Source organism: Hemiscyllium ocellatum, chromosome 2, assembly GCF_020745735.1.
Source record: "Hemiscyllium ocellatum isolate sHemOce1 chromosome 2, sHemOce1.pat.X.cur, whole genome shotgun sequence".
Taxonomy (NCBI): Eukaryota; Metazoa; Chordata; class Chondrichthyes; order Orectolobiformes; family Hemiscylliidae; genus Hemiscyllium; species Hemiscyllium ocellatum.
This window is the reverse complement of record NC_083402.1, coordinates 99,506,212-99,529,361: the sequence shown is the minus strand read 5'-3', so window position 1 is coordinate 99,529,361 and position 23,150 is coordinate 99,506,212. Positions and strand designations below refer to the sequence as shown.

Genomic DNA, 23,150 nt, shown 5'->3' with positions numbered 1-23,150 from the left:
CGTAAAAAGGTAAAAGCAATCCATGCAGTAAGTAGGGTACTTTATTATGACACCAAAGTCTCAATGGAGACATTTAGATCCATTGCCATGTAATATCGTTATGAAGCAAATTCCATTATTCGATAGTAGTTTTCAATGCTCAAAAGAAAATGAACATTCAGAAAACAAGAATTATCATTGTTATAATGGTCTATTCAATTAGACCTGCATTTTGTATAATATTTCCACATCCCAGAATGGAATTATTTACCCGCTAGATTCTACCAACTAGCAATACGAAAGACTCAATAATCACATGAAATGTTGCTGAAGTCATGAATAAGAATTCTCAAAGCACAATCTGGATATTTAATAACATGTGCCAGAGATATGAATAGTTATTAATGTTTAATCCCTTTCTGTCTCACAATACTAACACATAACACTCCAAAAGACAAAGTGAGAATGGTTTAGGCCAGGCACTGATATGGACACCTACAGATTGCAAGTTTTATTTTGAAGTGTTTTAGAATCAGACCTCTTTCTAACATCATGTTTCTTGGTAGACATCAAAATCTCTGACAAAATGGACAGGTATGCAAGGGCAAGGGTCAGCACTGGAAAACTTGATCCTGACGTGGTAGGTATGATATCAGTATAACTGCCAGGGTAGCTTCCTACTTTGTATTGTACATCTTTATTTAGAAATGTATTTATTTAAAAAGAAAATAGGTGTCCTCCTTCTATCTTTCCCAAGCTTGCTAACTATAAAAGTCATGGGGACTCTAACATCTCTTCAAGAAGAATGATGCTCTTAATTGAGGCAAGAGTGATTCAAACAAACAACCTTCTGGCTGAGATTCGCCATTATTAATACAATATCAACAACTCAATTGTTGTAGGAAGCTATTAATTAAATCAATTGACATGAGATTGCAATGCTTAGAATGGCTGGTAATTTTATGCAATGGAGCATGCAACGTTTAGGAATCAGAGAGTACAGAGTTTTCAAGAGTAAAATCATACCAGAAGTTTGCTACAGTTTCGTTCATATTCTTTGGTAGATGCAAGGTATCTGGGAAATTGTGAAAACTGGCCTGTAATGTCAGAATATGAGGGGCTAAAGTAAATGGTACATCACTGAGAAGCTCTGCAGTTGCAGGAAACCTTTCTATCGTTTGTTTTATCTGCTGAGCAGTCCATGTTCCATCTGTTTGTACTGAATATAAATTTGTTGACTGTCCCTTCTTTGTTGATTGGTTGCATTTGCTCTTCACATCTTCAACTGGCACATGTTGCTTTTCACTTGCCGTTTCTCCTAAAATAACAAAACCATCTACCTCCTCATCAGGTTGTGCACTTTTCTTGGATGACTCAGTGCTCTTTTGAATTCCAAAAAGCTTCAGCATTTCACCCCTGTTGATCTGTCGGTCGGCCGCCAGCCGAGCCAAGGACAGGATCATGGACACAGATTAGCAGGCTATGGCTGATAGGGCAGTTTCATGTCCCTCCTGCAGAATTTGGCAGGTGAGAGACACGACACATGTCTCTGCCAACCACATCTGTGGGAAGTGCAACCAACTCCATTCCTTGTAAACCGAGTTAGGGAACTGGAGCTGGAGCTGGATGAACTGCGGCTCATTTGGGAGGCTGAGGGAGAAATTGAGAGGATGTAAAGGGAGGTGGTCACTCCTCAGACACAGGATAAGGACAGCTGTGTTACAGTCGGGGGAGGAAAGGGAACCAACAAATAGAACAGGGATCTCCTGTGGCCATTCCCCTCAGCAGTAAGTATACCGTTTTGGATACTGCCCTATTACTAGGGGAAAGCCTTAGTTGTCAGGTCTCTGGCACAGTGGCTCAGAAGGGAAGTGGGGGAGAATAGAAAAGCGCTAGTGTTAGGGGACTCAATCATTAGATGGATTGACAGGAGATTTCGTGGTCAGGAACGGGACTCCCGGAAGGTATGTTGCCTCCCCGATGCCAGGGTTCGGGATGTCGCCGATCGGATTTACAGGATTCTGAAGGGGGAGAGTAAGCAGCCAGAAATCATGGTACATATTGGCACCAATGATATAGTTAGGAAAGGGACTGAGGATCTGAAAAGTGACTACAGAGACCTAGGTTGGAAGCTGAAGAGCAGGACGAGTAGAGTAGTGATCTCAGGTGCCATGAATGGATGCCCTGGAAATATGCAGGGAGGAGGTTTTGGGAATATTGGAAAGGATGAATATAGATAAGTCTCCTGGGCCTGATGGCATTTACCCCAGGATCCTATGGGAAGCTAGGGAGGAGATAGCAGAGCCATTGGCCTGGATTTTTATGTCGTCATTGTCTACGGGAATAGTACCAGAGGACTGGAGGATAGCGAATGTGGTCCCATTGTTCAAGAAAGGGAGTAGGGATAGCCCTAGTAACTATAGGCCAGTGAGTCTGACTTCAGTGGTGGGCAAAGTCTTAGAGAGAATGGTAAGGGATAAGATTTATGAACATCTGGGTAGGAATAACGTGATCAGGGATAGCCAGCATGGTTTTGTGAAGGGCAGGTCGTGCCTCACAAACCTTATTGAGTTCTTTGAGAAGGTGACTAAGGAAGTGGACGAGGGTAAAGCAGTAGATGTTGTGTATCTGGATTTTAGTAAGGTGTTCGATAAGGTTCCCCATGGTAGGCTAATGCTAAAACTTCGGAGGTATGGCATTGAGGATACATTAGAGGTTTGGATTAGGAATTGGCTGGCTGGAAGGAGACAGAGGGTAGTAGTTGATGGATTATGTTCATCTTGGAGCGCAGTTACTAGCGGTGTACCACAAGGATCTGTTTTGGGACCATTGCTTTTTGTTATCTTTATAAATGATCTAGAGGAAGGACTTGAAAGCTGGGTAAGCAAGTTTGCGGATGACACAAAAGTCGGTGGAGTTGTGGATAGTGAGGAAGGAAGTGGTAGGTTACAGTGGGATATAGATAAGTTGCAGAGCTGGGCGGAAATGTGGCAAATGGAATTCAATGTAGCTAAGTGCGAAGTCGTTCACTTTGGTAGGAATAACAAGATGATGGATTACTGGGCTAATGGTAGGCTACTTGGTAGTGTGGATGAGCAGAGGGATCTTGGTGTCCATGTACACAGATCTCTGAAAGTTGCCACCCAGGTAAATAGTGCTGTGAGGAAGGCATATGGTGTACTGGGCTTTATTGGCAGAGGAATTGAGTTCCGGAGTCCTGAGGTCATGTTGCAGTTGTATAAGACTCTGGTGAGGCCTCATCTGGAGTATTGTGTGCAGTTTTGGTCGCCTTACTATAGGAAGGATGTGGAAGCTTTAGAACGAGTGCAGAGGAGGTTTACCAGGATGTTGCCTGGCATGGTAGGAAAATCTTATGAGGAAAGGCTGAGGCACTTGGGGCTGTTCTCATTGGAGAAGAGAAGGTTTAGGGGAGATCTGATAGAAGTGTATAAGATGATTAGGGGTTTAGATAGGGTAGATACTAAGAACCTTTTACCGCTAATGGAGTCAGGTGTTACTAGGGGACATAGCTTTAAATTAAGGGGTGGTAGGTATAGGACAGATGTTAGGGGTAGATTCTTCACACAGCGGGTTGTGAGTTCATGGAATGCCCTGCCCGTATCAGTGGTGAACTCTTCTTCTTTATGGTCATTTAAGCGGGCATTGGATAGGCATTTGGAAGTTATTGGGCTAGTATAGGTTAGGTAGGATTCGGTCGGCGCAACATCGAGGGCCGAAGGGCCTGTACTGCGCTGTATCCTTCTATGTTCTATGTTCTATGAGACAGTGAGGTGAGGAACAGTCAGCGAGTGCAGCTTAACACATGGCTGCGAGGCTGGTGCAGGAGGGAGGGCTTCATATACTTAGACTATTGGGATGACTTCTGCGGATGGTGGGACCTTTACAAGAAGGATGGGTTGCACCTAAACTGGAGGGGCACAAATGTCCTGGGTGGGAGATTTGATTGTGTAGTTCAGGATGGCTTAAACTAGTTTAGCAAGGGGGTGGGAACTAGAGCTACATATCTGAGAGGGGAAGTTGTAGATGTGGCAGTGGCAGGATGTAGTAAATCTATCGGGAAGATTTTTCATGTGATGAAATGAAGGGATCGGTTAAAGTGTGTCTGCTTTAATGCAATAATTGTCAGAAATAAGAGTGATGAACTTAGAGCATGGATCAGTACTTGGAACTATGATATTGTGGCCATAACGGAGACGTGGGTTTCACAGGGGCAGGAATGGTTGTGAGATGTTCCAGGGTTTAGGACATTTAAAAAGGGAGCAGCCACCTCACTGGGGGGTTTTCAACAGACCCCCTAATAGCAGTAGGGAGATTGAAGAACTCATAGGTTGGCAGAGTTTGGAAAAATGCAGATGTAGCAGGGTTGTTGTTATGGGTGACTTCAACTTTCCCAATATTGACTGGAACCTCCGAAGTGCAGATGGTTTGGATGAAGCCATTTTTGTAAGGTGTGTTCAAGAGGGTTTCCTTATTCAGTATGTGGACAGGCTGATGAGGGGAGAGGCTATTTTGGATTTGGTACTTGACAATGAGCCAGGACAGATGTCAGATCTTGCGGTGGGTGAACACTTTGGTGACAATGACCACAGTTGTCTCACATTTACCATAGCCTTGGAGAGGGAAAGGAGCAATTACCAAGGCAAGATATTTAATTAGGGAAAAGGAAATTATGACACCATCAGACAGAAGTTGGGAAGTACAGATTGGGAGCAATTGTTCCACAGAAAGGGCACAACAGACACATTTAAGGAACAATTGTTGCGAGTGATGCATAAATTTGTTCCTGAGACAGGCAAGAAGGGGTAAGATTAAGGAGCCTTGGATGACAAGAACAGAGGAGCTACTCATCAAAAGGAAAATGGCAGTTTACATAAGGTGGTGGAAGCAAGAATCTAGCACAACTTTAGAGGCTTATTAGAAAGGAGTTCATAAATGGACTGAGGAGAGCAAAGAGTGGGCACAAAAAAGGCTTGGCAGGAAGGACTGGGGAGAACCCAAAGGCATTTTGTTCAAATGTGAGGAATAAGAGAATGATCAGGAAAAAGGTAGGGCTTGACAGGGATAGCATAGGGAACTTGTGCGTGGAGTCTGAGCAGATAGGGAAGCACGAAATGAGCCTTTTGCTTTGGTTTTCACTAAGGAAAGAGACCTTGTTATGAATGAGAACTTTGACGAGCTGGGAAACAAGTTTGAACAGGTTAAGATTGAAGAAGTTGATATGCTGGAAATTTTGGCAAACGTTAAGATTGATAAGTCCCTAGTGCCAAACCTGATTTATCCTAGGCTGCTACAGGAAGCAAGAAAAGAGGTTGCTAAGCCCCTGGCAAAGACCTTTGCTTCCTCACTTTCCACAGGAGTCGTACCAGAAGATTGGAAGGAGGCAGATGTTGTTCTTCTTTTCAAGAAGGGTAATAAGGAAATCCCTGGCAATTACAGACCAGTAAGTCTTATGTCTGTGGTCAGCAAGGTTTTGGAAAGAATTCTGAGGGATAGGATTTATGACTATTTGGAAAAGCATAGAGTAATTAAAGGCAGTCAGCATGGTTTTGTGAGAGGCAGGTCATGCCTCACAAATCTTATTGAGTTCTTTGAGGAGGTTACGAGACAGGTCGATGAAGATCGAGCAGTGGATGTGGTACATATGGACTTCAACAAGGCATTTGATAAGGTTCTCCATGGTAGGCTCATTCATAAAGTCAGGAGGTATGGGATACTGGGAGATCCGGCTATCTGGATTCAGAATTGGTTGGCTGACAGAAGGCAGAGAGTGGTTGCAGATAGAAAGTATGCTGCCTAGAGGTCAGTGGTAGTGGCGTCCCACAGGGCTCTGTTCTTGGGCCTCTGCTTTTTGTGGTTTTTATAAATGATTTAGATGAGGAAGTTAAGGGGTGAGTTAGTAAATTTGCTGATGACACAAAGATTGGAGATGCCGTTGACAGTATTGAGTGCTATTGCAGGCTGCAGTGTGACATAGACAGAATGCAGAGCTGGGCTGAGAAATGGCAGATGGAGTTCAAACTGGATAAATGCAAATTGATGCATTTTGGAAGGTCGAACGTGAATGCAGAATATAGGATTTAAGGCAGGATTCTTGGCAGTGTGGAGGAACAGAGCGATCTTGGTGTTCAAATGCATAGATCCTTCAAAGTTACCACTCAAGTGGACAGAGTTGTTAAGAAAGCATGTGGTGTTTTGGCCTTCACTGACACAGGGATTGAGTTTAAGAGCCATGAAGTTTTGCTGCAGCTCTACAAGTCCCTGGTGAGACCACACTTGGAATATTGTGTCCAGTTCTGGTCACCATATTATAGGAAAGCAATGGAGGCTTTGGAGAGGGTGCAAAGAAGGTTTATCAGGATGGCGTCTGAAGTGGAGGGCTTGTCTTATGAAGGGAAGTTGACTAAGCTTGGATTTTTCTCGCTGGAGAGAAGGAGGAAGGAAGGTGACCTGATCAAGACATACAAGGTAACGAGAGACATGGATAGAGTCAATAGCCAGAGACTTTTCTACAGGGCAGGATTAACTGGCATGAGGCGTTATCATTTTAAGTTATTAGGAGGACGGTATAGAGGAGATGGAGGTAAGTTCTTTATGCAGAGAGTTGTGAATGCATGGAATGTATTGCGAGCAGTGGTGGTAGAAGCAGAGTCTTTAGGGACATTTAGGCGACTACTGGACATGCACAAGGGCAGCAATGAATTGAGGGTGCATAGGTTAGGTTATTTTATTTTAGATTAGGAATAATCCTCGGCACAACATCATGGGCCAAAGGGCCTGTTCTGTGTTGTACTTTTCTATGCTCCATGTTCTAATTTTGGATCATTGGAATCTCTTCGGGGGTAGAAGTTACCTGTAGAAGAAGGGCGGATTGCACCTGAATTGGAAGGGGACTAATATTTTGGCAGGGTGATTTGTTTGAGCTGCTCGGGATGATTTAAACTAGTAAAGTGGTGGGGTGGGACCCAGGGAGATAGTGAGGAAATAGATCAATCTGAGATTGGTACAGTTGAGAAAAGAAGTGAGTCAAAAAGTCAGGGACAAAGTACAGAACAAGATAAGACTGATAAATTTAACTGCATTTATATCAATGCAAGAGGCCTAATAGGGAAGGCAGACGAACACAGGGCAGGGTCAAGAAAATGGGACTAGGATAGCATAGTAATTACAGAAACGTGGCTCAGAAATGGACAGGACTGGCAGCTTAATGTTCCAGGATACAAATGCTGCAGAGTGGACAGAAAGGGAGGCAAGAGAGGAGGGGGAGTGGTGTTTTAGATAAGGGATAGCATTACAGCTGTAATGAGGGAGGATATTCCTGGCAATGCATCCAGGAAAGTTATTTGGGTGAAACTGAGAAGTAAGAAAGGGAAAATCACCTTATTGGGATTGTATTATAGACCCCCTAACAGTCAGAGGGTAATTGCTAAACAAATATATAAGAAGATCTCAGCTATCTGTAAGAATGGTGGTTATGGTAGGGGATTTTAACTTTTCAAACATAGAATGGGACTGCCAGAGTGTTAAAGGTTGAGATGGAGAGTGTGTACAACAAACTTTTCAGATTCAGTATGTGGATATACCTACTAGAGAGGGTGCAAAACGTGACCTATTCTTGGGAAAAAAAGGCAGGGCAGGTGACTGAGGTATCAGTGGGGGAGCACTTTGGGGCCAGTGACCATAATTCTATTAGTTTTAAAATAGGATGGAAAAGGATAGACCAGATCTAAAAGTTGATCTAAATTGGAGGAAAGGTAATTTTAATGGCATTAGGCAAGAAGTTTCAAAAGCTGATTGGGAGCAGATGTTCACAGTTAAAGAGACAGTTAGAAAATTGGAAGCCTTCAGAAATAAGATAATGAGAGACCAGAGAAAGTATATTCCTGTTAAAGTGAAAGGAAAGGCTGGTAGGTGTAGGGAATGCAGGATGATTGAAGAAGTTCAGGGCTTGGTTAAGAAAAAGAAGGAAGCATATGACAGGTGTAGACAAAATAGATTGAATGAAACCTTAGAAGAGTATAAAGGCAGTAGGTGTATACTTAAGAGGGAAATTGGAGGGCAAAAAGGGGACATGAGATAGTTTTGACAAATAGAGTTAAGGAGAATCCAAATACATTAAGAACAAAAGGGTAACTATGGAGAGAATAAGGCCCCTCAAAGATCAGCAAGGCTGCCTTTGTGTGGAGCTGCAGAAAATGGGGGAGATACTAAACGAGTACTTTGCATCAGTGTTTACTGTGGTAAAGGACATGGAAGAAGACATAGAATGTAGGAAAATAGATGGTGACACCTTGAAAAATGTCCATATTACTGAGGAGGAAGTGCTGGATGTCATGAAATGCAAAAAGATGGATAAATTCCCAGGACCTGATCAGAGAACTCTGTGGAAAGCTAGGGAGGTGATTGCTGGGCCTCTTGCTGAGATATTTGTATCATCGATAGTCACAGGTAGGCTGGCTAATGTGGTGCCACTGTTTAAGAAGGGTGGGAAGGACAAACCAGGCAGCATCTAAGGAACAGGAAATTCGACGTTCCGGGCATAAGCCCTTTCCTGTTCCTTGGATGCTGCCTGACCTGCTGCGCTTTTCCAGCAACACATTTTCAGCTCTGATCTCCAGCATCTGCAGGCCTCACTTTCTCCTCCATGATGTCAGTGGTGGGCAAGTTGTTGGAGAGAATCCTGAGGGACAAGATGTACATGTATTTGGAAAGGCAAGGACTGATTAGGGATAGTCAACATGGCTTTGTGCATGGGAATTCATGTTTCATGAATTTGATTCAGTGTTTTGAAGAAGTAACAAAGAGGATTGATGAAGGCAGCAGTGGGCGTGATCTACATGGACCTCAGTAAGGCATTCGACAAGGTTCCCCATGGGAGACTGGTTAGATCTCATGGAATACAGGAAGAACTAACCATTTGGATACAGAACTGGTTCAAAGATAGAAGACAGAGGATGGTGGTGGAGGGTTGTTTTTCAAAGTGAAGGCCTGTGACCAGTGGAGTGCAACAAGGAATGGTGCTGGGTCCACTACTTTTCGTCATTTATGTAAATGATTTGGATGTGAGCATAAGAGGTATAGTTAGTAAGTTTGCTGATGACACCAAAGTTGGAGGTGTAGCGGACAGTGAAGAAGATTATCTCAGATTATAACAGGATCTTGATCAGATGAGTCAATGGGCTGAGAAGAAGCAGTTTAATTTAGATAAATGCGAGGTGCTACATTTTGGGAAACCTATCTTAGCAGAACTTATACACTTTATGGTAAGGTCCTAGCAAGTGTGACTGAACAAAGAGACCTTGGAGTGCAGGTTCATAGCTCCTTAAAAGTGGAGTCGCAGGTTGATAGAATAGTGAAGAAGGCTATTGGTATGCTTTTCTTTATTGGACAGAGTATTGAGTAGAGGAGTTGGGAGGTCATGTCGCGACTGTACAAGGCATTGGTTAGGCCACTTTTGGAATATTGCGTGCAATTCTGGTCTCCTTCCTATCGGAAGGATATTGTAAAACTTGAAAGGGTTCAGAAAAGATTTACAAGGATGTTGCCAGGGATTGGGTATTTGAGCTGTCGGGAGAGGTTGAATAGGCCGGGGCTGTTTTTACTGGAGCGTCGGAGGTTGAGGGGTGACCTTCTACAGATTTATAAAATCATGAATGGCATGGATAAGATAAATTTTCAAAGTCTTTTGGCTGGGGTGGGGAGTTCAGAACTAGAGGGCATAGGTTTAGGGCGAGAGAGAATAATATAAAAGAGATCTAAGGGGCAGCTTTCTCACGCATAGGATGCCACAAGCATGGAATGAGCTGCCAGATGAAGTGACGGAGGCTAGTACGGTTGCAACGTTTAAAGGCATCTGGATGGATATACGAACAAGATGGATATGGGCTGGATGCTGGTAGGTGGGACCATATTGGTTGGGATATTTGATTGTCATGGACATGTTGGACCGAAGGGTCTGCTTCCATGCTGTACATCTCTATGACTCTCTGACTCTATGTACCAACATTGGTGCTGGGCTCCTTCAAGCTGCTTGACAGTGGCAATAAAATTTATACAGAACAGTAGAACAATCCCTTTGACCCAACTTGTCTGTGCTGACCATGATGCCATTCTGAACTAATCCCATTTGCCTGCACATGGTCCATATTCCTATATTTCTTCCCTTTTGTCTCGATGCTTCTTAAACCTTGCTATAATATCTGCTTTTACCACCTGTACTGGCGGAGCATTCCAGGCATCTACTATACTCAGCATCAAAAACTTTCCTTGCACATCTTGAGTAAACTTTCCTCGTCTCACTTTAAAACTAAACACTCTAATATTTGACATTTCCACCTCAGTAAAAAGATTTCAACTATCAACCCTTTCCATATTGCTAATATTTTAATATACTTCTATTGGGTCACACTTCAGCCTTCAATGTTCGAGGGAAAACAATCCAGGTTTGGTCAATCTTTATAGCTATTGCACTCCAATCCAAGCAACATCCTTGTAAACTTTTCTGCACACTCTCAAGTCTTCACATCTTTCCTATTATGTGATAATCAGAACTGCACACAGTCTCCAAATGTGGCCTCACTAAAGTATTATATACATGTCATTCTACTGTCATGCGCGTTTCATTAATGCAAATTCACTGTAACGCAACTGATGAACTGGGGTCATTGTTTCTAAAGCACAAACTTTTAAAATGTGTATTAGTTATAATATGATTCAGGCCCAATTAGTTTAAATTGTGTGGCTATTGCGCAGTTTTCTTACAACATGAGATTGCATGAGAACGGAGCTATCACATTATAGCAGAACCGACTGTAGCTGCAACATGACTTGCCAACCTTTGTACTCAGTGCCTCAACCAATGAAAGCAAGCATGCCATTGCTGTCTTTGCCTTACCATCCACTGGTGTTTCCACTTTCACAGAGCTACGGACTTGGACTCAAGACAGTCTGTATATCAATGCTTCTAAGAGTCCTGCCATTTTGCTTCTGCAGGATTACCAATGTACCAAACATTTTTTTATACATGTTCCAGTTGTGATCTTCAGTAAGCTGCCCCACCAAGATGTTCATCTGTTGCAGAACACTTAAGTAACATCACTCTTCCATGTTTTCACTATGGTTGCAATTCATACTTGTCCGGTATTCCACCATGTGCAGATCCTGCCCTTCTAAATGTTAGTATTTGAATTGGTGGTTTTGAGTTTGAAATGAATTGATTTTACTGTTCCTTCACATTCACAGACCTTCTGATATTTCTTCAGTAACTAGGCATGTTCTGAAAAGAATAAGATCACAGTATAAGGCTCTAATATGAGAGCAGAATGTAATGAATTCTGGGAATCTGAAGTAAAAACAAAAACGCACTTGATAAGCTCAACAGGCAGGCAGCTGAGACGTCATTGATCTGAACCATGAGCTCTATGTCTATCTCCTAGAGCTTTCAGACCTGCTGAGCTTTATCAGCTTTCTTTCGTGTTTTGACACAATAGTAAGGTTGTGGTGTGAGATTCAAGAAAAAGTATCCGGAAGCATAAATCCAAAGAGAATGTGAAATGTGAGAAGGATTGAGGATTTGATACAAAGAAACCATCAATTGCGATGTAACCTTCAATGGGTGCCCTAATAATAATCAATTCTGTCTCCTCAACAGATGTTAGGACTGTCAAACATGCCTGTCCCCCTTTGGCAAGCTCCAGCTCTCTCCAGTTTTCCATCCCTTTCTCCTTCAAGAAAAAAAAATGTGTGTTAGTGAGACTTATACAATCTGTTTGGCTGGTTTGGATATCATGCGTAAGTAGCTGAAAATGTGAATGAGCTGTGAGAAAATGGTCCTGTGGCTTCAATCAGCGTTAAAAGTGAGAGTGAGAGGAAGAACATGAATGCTAGATATGACTCCTGATTGACATATTGTTGATTGGTAGTGATAAGGCTTCAGTGTCTGAGGCCAATAGGCACATGAAAGGATATAAAAATTTAAGATATTTGCACTCATCCTTACCAATCATGTGAGATGATTGAATTTCTTGCAGTGTTGCATCCTAACATCTGGCATTGACCTCAACTGCTGTCTGCTCCCACTGTCTGTTGAACACACGTCTGGAATCGAGCTTTGTACCCAGCAAGTACAGGACCTCTATTCTATTTCACAACCACTCAAGCAGGGCATCCAATGCAGTATTAGAAAATCTTAAGTTCACTGTTCACGATTCCTCACTGTTTCCAAGTTGGATTTATGCCCTGGCTGACTGCCAGCACCATCCCATGCATAATTTTCCTCTTCCTTAATTAGTGCAAGCTTCCTTTAACTCGGGCTGGCACAGAATTTGGATATATTGGGTTGGGGTTTCGCCATGATGTAGACCTTCTGAATCATGGTGAAAATGACAGATGAGGCTGGAAATTGTAGCTCATATCCATAAGCATAGCACTTCCAAATTTTGTGGGGTCAGGCTGGGATGTACACATGCATGGTTCACAGAGACAACTAGCCATTTGTATTATCATTTGCCTGCACCAAAATGTGGTCTTGGTTACGTAGAAGTGTGCAGAGTAAGCCCAGTAAAAACAATTTGGAATTTGATGTATTTCTTTGGTCTGTTAGGCTATCCCATTGGAGATTTCAGGATTCTTTTTGGATTTTGTCTTCGACATCTTTGGTCAAAATCAAGAGACATTTGGAATGGTTGATGTAGTCATAACTGAGTGAAAAAGTGCATAAACCATCAAATTTATTAAAACTGTCATCTAATCTGTCAAGAAGTGTCAAATACAACTGCATTTTTACAAGTATCAGAATCTGTTGTTTTCTCTGTCTTTGAAATGTAATTAAGGTTTGCAACATTGGATTATTGCTCCATGAATGATTTCACAACCACTTATTCTCACAATGGGATGTCTGCCACCTCACAGTTTAATTGACTGCTACAAGTAATTTAAACTCTTTAATGTGGAACTATGAATTCCAATGCATGTTGTTATAGAAAAGGCTGAACTTATGCTGTAATGCTTTATTAAATTGAAAGAATATAATTGTGTTAAGTGGGTTTTATAATGAGTTTTTGTTTACAATTTGATGAATTTTGCAATAAATAATTGGAATTTTATTTTGAAAACAACTATTTTATTACATCTCTGCATGGATCTGTACATGATGTATAATAGTATAGTAGATGTGTGATTTGAATGGGGTTTGGGTTAGCATGCTTGGCACTAAGTTGGCATAATGGGCAAGAAGTATAGCTTAACTCAGCGTATAAGAGAGGTTACAAATGTGAATAGCAAGTATGAAGTGGCATGGCTGGGAATGAATAGGATACAGGGACAATGTGGTGAATGAGAAGGGGCAATTCAGATCTAATTCCTGGCAGCATCCATTTGGCTGAGGCAATTTTCACACTCGCAGTCTCAATTCTTAGTCCAGGGTTGTCTTGCCATACTGTTAGTTTAACTTTCCCTTCTGTATTCAAATTAAGATAACCCACTCTGTGTACCACACCCCCAGACACAAAGCTAAATCTTTCTGATGAGTACAACTTAGTGCTGTCTTCAAATATTCAGATCTGAAGTGCAGTGCAAAGCTGGGGTATCATTTGATTTACATTAATCCTGTGTGACAGTCTTGATGTCACTTTCTGGAGTTATGCAGTTTAGATCCTGAGAAAGCTAAAGAGAATGAAAATATACAATAAATTGTGAATTGCAAATTGATCTATTTCCTCATCCATTAAGAAGGAATGGATGAAATTCCAGTCTCATCAAGACGTCTGAAGTAGAGAATGAATTAGCACTACTGAATGAGAATTAAGTGGCCAAAAATATTGGGTTTTTTGTTTTCTTTTCTGTTGGTGGATTTGGAGACAGGAAAGGTTTTAATTTGGTGTAATGGTGGCATATCCAAACTCTACTGCCTTTTCAGCTGTTAAAATTAAATTCTGGCTGAGTCCATGGGATTTCCCTATCCCTTCATCATTTACACCCTTAAGAGACCATTTAATAATGCTTAAGGACTTCACCTGGCTGCCTCCAGGATTAGTCCAGCTTTAAGTGACTCTTTTGTCATTGTTTATTCATGAAGCAGAGACAATGTGGCTAGCTTGCCAGCTCAGGAGGCAGGGTGAGGAGCCCTTCGATTAGACAGAAAGCTTCTTTAAGTGTCTTGGTGTCAGGAAGAATGGGTCCACTGAGAGCCATCCTCTGGCTCCTCTGCCTTCTCTCACCTAGACCCTGCATTTCTATTCCCACTCTGCCTCAGATTGTTTAACTGGAATTCAGGTGCCTGTAGAAGTGATTGTAGAATTATAGAATCCCTAGTGTGGAAGCAGGGTATTCAGTCCATCATGTCCACAGTGGCCCTCCAAAGACCCTCCATCCAGACCCACCTAACCTTACCTTATCACCCTTCATTTCCCATGGCTAATACACCTAACCTGCACATTCCTGGACACTATTGGTAATTTAGCATTACTAATCCACCTAACCTGCACATCCCTGGACATCCTGGGCAATTGAGTCAAGACTAGAGTGGTGCTGAAAATGCACAGCAGGTCAGGCAGTATCCGAGGAGCAGGAATATCGATGTTTCGGGCAGGAGCCCTTCATCAGGAATCTAACCTACACATCTTTGGATGGTTAGAAGAAACCAGGGCACCTGAAGGAAACTCTTGCAATATGGTGAAAATGTGTAAACTCCACACAGTTAGCCATCCAAGGGTTGAATTGAACCTGGGTCTCTGGCACTATGAGGCAGCAGGGCTAACCCCAGAGCCACCATGCTGCCCCTAATTGTAACAAGGTCAGCCGGATGGACTGCAAAGAATATGAGTTCCCTGAGTGGTGTTGTTAATTTTCTCCAATCTGAGAGCCCTGGCTGACAAATGTAAACAGAGATTTTGTTCACTCTGAGAGCTAACTCTGAGGAAGCTAGATCAGTATCAAGGACTATCCATGTATAAATAAAGGGTGACTTGGTGAAATAATACCAGCCTCTGTGGAGTTATTTCACCTGTCCTTCCGGCAACTGCTACAGCTTCCCTGTGACCTCTTATTGTGAAACAGTTTTCTTTAGGTGTGAAGCCTCTCTCCACTGGATCTTGAATCTGGCCATGGCTTGGCATTGGCCTATTAATGCCTGATAGCACAGATCTCAATATGTCTTTCCACAAAACAAAAAGCAACTGAGGTCTCTCTGGCTCTCTGACCAGAACACAACAGCACGGTGGCACAGTGATTAGCACTGCTGCCTCACAGCGCCAGAGACCTGGGTTCAATTCCCGCCTTGGGCAACTGTCTGTGTGGAGTTTGCACATTCTCCCCGTGACTGCGTAGGTTTCCTCCGGGTGCTCTGGTTTCCTCTCACAGTCCAAAGATGTGCAGCTTATATGAATTGGCCATGCTGAATTGCCTGTAGTGTTAGGTGAAGAGGTAAATGTCTGGGTGGGTTGCTCTTAGGAGGGTCGGCGTGAACTTGTTGGGCCGAAGGGCCTGTTTCTACACAGTAAGTAATCTAAAAAACGCAGCTACTCTCTACCAATTTCAAATCTAGAGGTGCTGATTAATGCATGGAGATACCATTGCTATCGTAGAAACATAGCTGAAGGAGGCGATGGACTGGCAGATCAATACTCCAGGGTATTAAATCTTCAGGGGATGGGGTGTGTAAAAAGAGGAGGTGGTGTTACAACATTGATCAAGAGAGGCAGCTACTGCAGTGAGGAGGAATAATGTAGAGTCATAGAGATCTCCAGTCCTTTGGCCCATCAAATCTTTGCCTGTCAAAAATCACCAACTTATTTATTCTAACCCTATTTTTCAGCACTTAGCCCAGAGCCTTACATGCCTTAGCATCACAAGTGCACTTCTAAACACTTCTAAACACTTACAGGCAATGAATTCCAGAAATCTACCACACTCTGGGAATATTTCCTCGCATCTCCTCTGAACCTTCTACTCCTTACCTTAAATATATGCCCCCTACTCATTGATACCTCTGTCAAGGGGAAACATTCCTTCCTGTCTGTTCTATCTACACCCATCACAATTTTTATACATCTCAATCATATCCCCTCTCAATCTCTCTGTTCTGACGAAAACAACCCCAGCCTGTCAATTCCATTCATAATTGAAACTGTCGAGCTGAGACAACATCTTGAAAAATCTCCTCTGTACCCCATCCAATGCAATGACATGCCTCCTATTAGGTGGATTCCAGAACTGCACAAAATACTCTTGTTGTGGATTAACTAATGTTTTACAGAATTCCAGCATAACCTCCCTCTCTTAATTCCTTGCCTCAGCTAGTGAAGGCAGGTATTCCAAATACTTTCTTAATCGCTAATTCAGCCTGTTCTGATATTTTAAGGGATTGCTGTACATGCAAACCTGAGTCCCTTTGATCCCTGGTGCTTCAAAGGGTTCTACATTCAATATGTATTCCCTTTCCTTGTTTGTCCTGCTCAAGTTCATCTGCATATATGTAGAACTTTAAAACAGATAGGAAGAAATCATTTTACTCTGGGTCTATTATAGACCATCAAACAATCAAGGAGAGATAGAAATGCAAGATATAAAGGTAAATCTTAGAGAAGAACCAAAATTAAAGCAGTAATATTAGGGTATTTCAATAGTATTGAGTGGGAGAGATAAAGTATGAAAGACTTAGAGGGTTGTAATTCTTAAAATGTGTCTAGAAGAACACGCGTGTTGGTATATGTGTGTGTTTGGCAGTTGTGTGTATTTGGAGTGTTGGAGATGTGCGTGTATTGGGAATGTCTGTGTGTGTTGGGGTGTGTGTGGGTTTTGTGGGAGACTGTGTGTTTGTTAGGGGTGTGTGAGTGTGTTGTGCGCATGTTTGTTGCGATTAGATAAAATTACTTACAGCATGGAAAGAGGCCCTTCAGCTGAACAAGTCCACACCGACCCTCCAAAGAGCAACCCACCCAGACCCATTTACCCCTTCACCTAACACTACCGCAATTTAGCATGGCCAATTCGCCTAACTTGCACATTTTTGGTCTGCGGGAGGAAACCGGAGCACCCGGAGGAAACCCATGCAGACAGAGGGAGAATGTGCAAACTCCACACAGACAGTTGCCTGAGGCGGGAATTGAACCTGGGTCTCTGGCACTGTGATGTAGCAGTGCTAACCACTGTGCCACTGTGCTGCCCAGTGGTGTGTGTGTGTGTGTGTGTGTGTGTGTGTGTGTGTGTGTGTGTGTGTGTGTGTGTGTGTGTGTGTGTGTGTGTGTGTGTTGGGCAGGTGCCTGTGTGTGTTGGGGGTGTCTGTGTGTTGGGGGGGAGTATGTGTTGTGGGGGAGTGTCTGTGTGTGTATGTGTGTGTGTGTGTGTGTGTGTGTGTGTGTGTGTGTGTGTGTGTGTTGGGCAGTTGCCTGTATGTCCTAACATTTGTGTGTGTGTGTTGGGGGTGTGTGAGTGTGTTGGAGCTCTCTGTCTGTGTGTTGTGGGGGAGTGTGTGTGTGTTTGTTGTGGTCTGTGTGTTTGTGTTGGATGGTTGCCTGTGTGTGCGAGCATTTGTGTGTGTGTGTGTGTGTGTGTTGGGTGTGTGTGTGTGTGTTGGGGGTGTCTGTGTGTCTGTTGAGGTGTGTGTGTGTTGGTGTATGTGCGTGTTGAGGTGTGTGTATATTGGGGTGTGTGTGTTGGTATGTATGTGTGTGTTGGTGTGTATTGATGTGTGTTGGCATTTAGTGTGTTGCTGTGTTTATTGGTGTTGGTGTGTGTGTTGGTGTATGTGCGTGTGTGTTGGTGTGTGTGGTGCGTGTATGCGCGCTTGTGCGTATCTGCGTTCCCCCTGTTGGCTCAGAGCATCAGCATTCCAGGATCGGTTCCACTCTTGGATGACTGTCTGTGTGTTCGTACGTTCCCTCTATATCTGTGTGGGTTTCCCCCAAGTGCGCTGCCTTGTTCCCTCAGTCTGAAGATGTGCAGATTAGGTGGATGGCAAATGCAAGGTTACAGGGAGATGTTAAGGGAGTGGGTCTAGATGGAATTCCATTCAGAGGGTTGGTATTTACTCAATGGGTCAAATGGCCTGCTACCATACTGTAGGGATTCTATGATTCTCTTCTAGGATAATTGGAGAAGATTGACTATAAGAATATAAAATAGGGTCTGGCCAAAGTGGACTGGGAGCAGCTACTTGCAGGGAAGTCCACATCAGAGCAGAGACATTTGGAAAAGTGATCATGAGAGTTCATGGTGAACATCTTCCTACAAGTACAACATCGGCATCCAAATCAGTGAGGGGAACTATGATGTACTTGAACAAAGTAGCATTTAAAGGGAGTAGGTATTAACGGTTTCAGCACATCTCCCAAAGTGGATAAATATCCAGGCCCAGATGAGATTTATTTCAGGCAGTGATGGGAGGCAGGTGAGGAGATTGCAGGGTCTTTGACATTAACTTTCAAAACCTCTCTAGCTGCAGGAACAGGCCAGAGGACTGGAGGCCAACTAATGTGGCATCACCATTCAAGAAGTATGATAGGAATAAACCTGGAATCAACAAGTATGTGGCTCTAACCATCTAAGAAAACTACTGGAAAAAATTCCATAGAGTTTTTTTGTGATGGCAAGTCTGTGTTTAGTGGCACATAACAGACTGGGTGTTGCATGCCTTGCTGATTGTTGTGTTCTTGAAGGCAGGAGGACAGGTTGATAATGTCATTAAGAAGGCATACAGGATACTTGCCATTATTAGTCAAAGTTGTGAATACAAGAGCAAGAAGGTTGTGATAGTGATGTATAAGACATTAATTAGGTCACAGCTGCAATACTGTGTGCAGTTCTAGTCATCTTATGTGACTACACAAGAGACAGTACGGAGAAGATTCACCAGGATGTTGCCTGGAATGAAGCAATTCATCTCTGAAGAGAAACTAGATTGGCTCAGGTTGCATTCCTTAGAGCAGAGAAAGCATTGGGATCAGATTGAGGCTTACAAAGTTCTGAGGGGCATAGATGGTGTAGATAGGGAGGAATGTTTCTCCTTAATAGAAGGGTTCAATAGTTAGTGTATTAGGATACAGGAGGTTTAGAAGATGTTTAGAGGTAGTGGAAGCAGGAATTCTCAAGAATTTCGATGACCATGTAAAATTCCAGAACATAGAAGGCTATGATCTGGAAAGTTTGATTAGTGTAGAAGGATGGTTAATGATTGGCATGGAGGACTGAAAGGATTCTTTGTGGTGATGGAAAGAAATATACAGTTGTATGGAGACTTCCAAAATAAAAGATGGAAGAATGAGAAAAGTGACTTTAGATGTCAGAGATAATTGAGATGTTACAGAGCCTGATACTCAGGGAGTTACAAGGCGAATTGGTTGGATACCTTTCATGGTACTGATGAATTTACTTACTGAAATGTTGTTTTCCAGGTCACTCTTTGATCTTCTAACTGCACTTTTAACTTATTTATATTTTCATTGCACTGGGCTCCTTCGCCTTGGCCCTTGCAGAACATTTTGTTTAAAATTGATTTTTAGTTCTTTATTTCTCTTCTTATATTCACCATCTTACTTTCAAATATTCTTCCTATTTATTCATAAGGCAAGTTGCTTTCTGTTATTACATGGTGGCCGACCCCTCAGCTACCCAAACTAACACCCAAAAAAAGTTTGCCTGCCTCATAATCAACTAAAAGTGTGAGTGAATGAAAGAAAACCCTTAATTCCCACTGATTAAAGAAAAAAATAACAGTTCATACGTCTTTCTTGTGGTCTTCTCAATCTGCTGGGGGCTGGAATGTGCTCGTCTGGGATTTGAAGAAATTGGGGACTTGTTGACTGGGATTTGAACAGATTGGAAGCTCAGGTTTGATATTGGAATAGTGTTCAAATCTGAGATCTGGCCAGGTCACATATGGGATCTGACCAGATCTGAATGGATTTGGACAGATTTAAGCACATTTTGGAGGTTAGTGTACTAGGTTTTTAAAAATAAAACAGGAGAAAATCTTTTTAATTTTGCTTACTTGTTGTTGGTTAGATTAAATGTTCTCTCAGGGTGGAAGAATGACTTTGGGAGTTTTGCAAAAGGTGAAAAAGCTGCTGTGATTGGCAGACAAGCTGGAGCTGAGGTTGCTTATGTCTCTGAAAAAAAGAGGTTATTACCAAAGTATCTCAACATGGGTGGCACGGTGGCACAATGGTTAGTACTGCTGCCTCACAGCACCAGAGACCTGGATTCAATTCCCACCTCAGGTGACTTTCTCACCAAGTGGCAGTGTTTTAACATGTTTGTATACATCCTCTTCTTCTTCCTTCATCTCCATCCTGTAAATTTGTATTTTCTGACTTATTCACAACTTCTGAAGTTCAAACTCTATATCTGATTTTCTCTTTCTTCTCTCTCTCTCTCTTTCGTTTTGCTCCACTTATCTCCCTTCTTTCTCCTCTAACTCAAGCTGCTTCATCTGCAATTGAAGTTTAGCCATTTCCAAAGATCCCAATGGCCTTTCCAGCACATTTAGATTAGATTACTTACAGTGTGGAAACAGGCCCTTCGGCCCAGCAAGTCCACACCGACCCGCAACCCACCCAGACCCATTCCCCTACACCTAACACTACGGGCAATTTAGTACAGCCAATTCACCTAACCTGTACATTTTTGGATTGTGGGAGGAAACCAAAGCATCCGGAGGAAACCCACGCAGACACGGGGAGAATGTGCAAACTCCACACAGAGAGTCGCCTGAGGCGGGAATTGAAGCCGGGCCTCTGGCGCTGTGAGGCAGAAGTGCTAACCACTGTGCCACTGTGCCACCGTGCCACCCAAATGTTAAAGCAAGAAAGAAAACTCAAGAGAATGACAAAGGAGTTGAGGTTCAATTAACTGACACCCAGTTTGATGAAATGGTAAAGGAAAAACTTGAGCAGGTAGAGGTTTACACAGAGGTGTTTAGTCCTGAAAGGCTAATGGACTTACAACAGAAAAATTGATTCAGATGCTTGATATCAAGCTGGACAATGAAGATAAATCCAAAGAGGGCACATCTCTGCTAAAAACTGTTATGCATCACTGATTGCCTGCTGGTGATGCTTTGGTAAAGATGATCACCATACACTTCCCATCACTTGTCACTGTTCAGAAATATTGTTGTATACTTCTGTATGAGAAACCTTCTGATGATGAGGCTGTCATGGATATCAAGTACTGTGATGCAAAAGAGCCACTGATGATGAACATGTCCAAGATGGTGCTCACAACTGACAAGGGCAGATTCTTCTCCAGTGTTGTTTCCATTGGTTTTATAGTAAAAATCATGAGACCAAATTACACTCCAGGCAAGAAGAAGACCTTTACCTGAAGCTTATCCAAAGAACAATTCTGATGATAGGTCATTATGTGGAGCCTATTGAAGATGCATCTTGTGGAATCACCATAGGGTTTCTTGGTGTTGATCAGTAGCTTGTAAAGACTTGTACCATTACCACTTATGACTCGGCTCACTACTTGTGTGTAATGAAGTTCAGTGTCAACCCTGTTGTGAATTGCTACTGAAGTCAAAAACCCCAGCTGATCTGCTGAAATTAGTTGAAGGTCTGAACCATCTTGCTAAGTCTGACCCCATGGTGCAGTGCATCACATGATGAATCTGGTGAACATATCTTTGTTGGTGCTGGTGCATTTGGAAATCTGCCTGAAAGATCTTGAAGAGGGTGATCCTTGTATTCCCATTAAGAAATCTGACTTGGTTGTGTCTTACCACAAGACTGTTGCTGATGAGTGCAGCATAATGAAGTCTTCCAAGTAGCCCCTGCCTCTACTGCAGGAGAATCAAGAGCTCAGTCTCAGCCCTGCACTGTTGGCCTGCACACCATCCAGTGTCCCCTTCCCTGAGTCGAGACTAAGCCCATGGAAGCCAGCAGCTGCCAATGGCAGCGATCTGTGAAGGTGGCTCAATCTCCAGTTCCACCCCAGGAAGAGGGCCCCAGATGATAGGAGCTCTCCTGGAGCCTGTTACCCAGACAATGATGCACTCGCATCACTAGAGAAGTTTGAGGTTGCTACAATAAGAATCTAACACACTGACACTAGTCCAAATCCATTAAGAAGAGAAATAAGTCTTTTCACAAGGAAGGTGAATCTAAAATGTCCTTTAGCAGCAGCAGTTCAGCTCGGAAAGGTGTAGGTTTGACAGTGGGGATAAGTGGGATATCAGAGTGGAGAATTTAATCATTGATTTGGAAGCAGATATGTAAAAGGATCAGCAGAAAATGGAGACATTGGGATCAAACTATGGAAGCGTCTGGTTCTGAGTGAAGTGGCAGCTCTGCCAGAGAATATCAAGTTTGTCATGCCAGTTGAGTTACCTCAGGTCAAGGAGACCTAACTGCCCATCGAACATGAGAGCACGTGTCATCTGAAAGGACTCCCAACACTCTCAAAGAAATTTCTTAGAAGGCACCATCTATTCATGGTACCAAGGAATTTTATACAAAGACACTGTCAGTAAATAAAACATCATAGAAGAAGGCTGAGGGATAAGACAGCAGAATCGAAAAGACGGAAGGAAACAGCAAATTCGGAAGACTGGAAAGAGCCAGCATAAGAGACTGTAGACTTTGAGAGATGAAGTTAATTTAATGTTTAGAGATTGTGTTATTGGAGCAGCATTTTAACTGATTTGGGGTCAGGTAGTGATTACTTATGAAACAGGGGCTCAGGTTAGTTAATAGTTTTTGTCTCTTAGCAGACTACAAGGCGAGGCAAGCTTTTCTGCTGTGTTAGTTTTAATTAGCCAAGGAGTTTGTAAATCTTCACAAAAATGCTAACTTGGAAGTACCCTGGGCATTCAGAATTTTACTTCCAAATATCATCAATGAATTTTTATAGATTAGCAATGTTCAAGGAATTAATTCCATAACCAAGCAATATAAGCAAAATGGGAGTTATGTACAAAACAATCACAGAATAATCCAATTCAATATAACTATGTGTGCAGAAACACTGAAATCAGAAGTCAAGTATATAATTTTTAAACAACTGAGTGTGCAGGACAAACTGGTGCAAAATGTAAATAACATGGACTAATCTATGACTGAATAACAAAGCTTAGTCATGAAATAAGGTGAAAAAAATGTCAAAAATTAGAAAGTTTAAGGGGTTGATTGGAAGAACGTTAAACAATGATCAGAAGA

At 42.5% G+C, this 23,150-nt stretch overlaps 1 protein-coding gene and 1 pseudogene across 1 annotated transcript; one reads left to right on the top strand and one right to left on the bottom strand.

Moving 5' to 3' along the window:
- Window positions 1–962: 962 nt before the first annotated feature.
- Window positions 963–1,389, bottom strand: umad1 (UBAP1-MVB12-associated (UMA) domain containing 1). Its single transcript, XM_060845564.1, has one exon. It carries the CDS (start codon window positions 1,386–1,388, stop codon window positions 963–965), a length of 426 nt encoding a protein of 141 aa, XP_060701547.1. The 5' UTR covers window position 1,389.
- Window positions 1,390–6,357: 4,968 nt separating this feature from the next.
- LOC132825944 (elongation factor 2-like) lies at window positions 6,358–21,763 on the top strand (annotated as a pseudogene).
- Window positions 21,764–23,150: the final 1,387 nt, after the last annotated feature.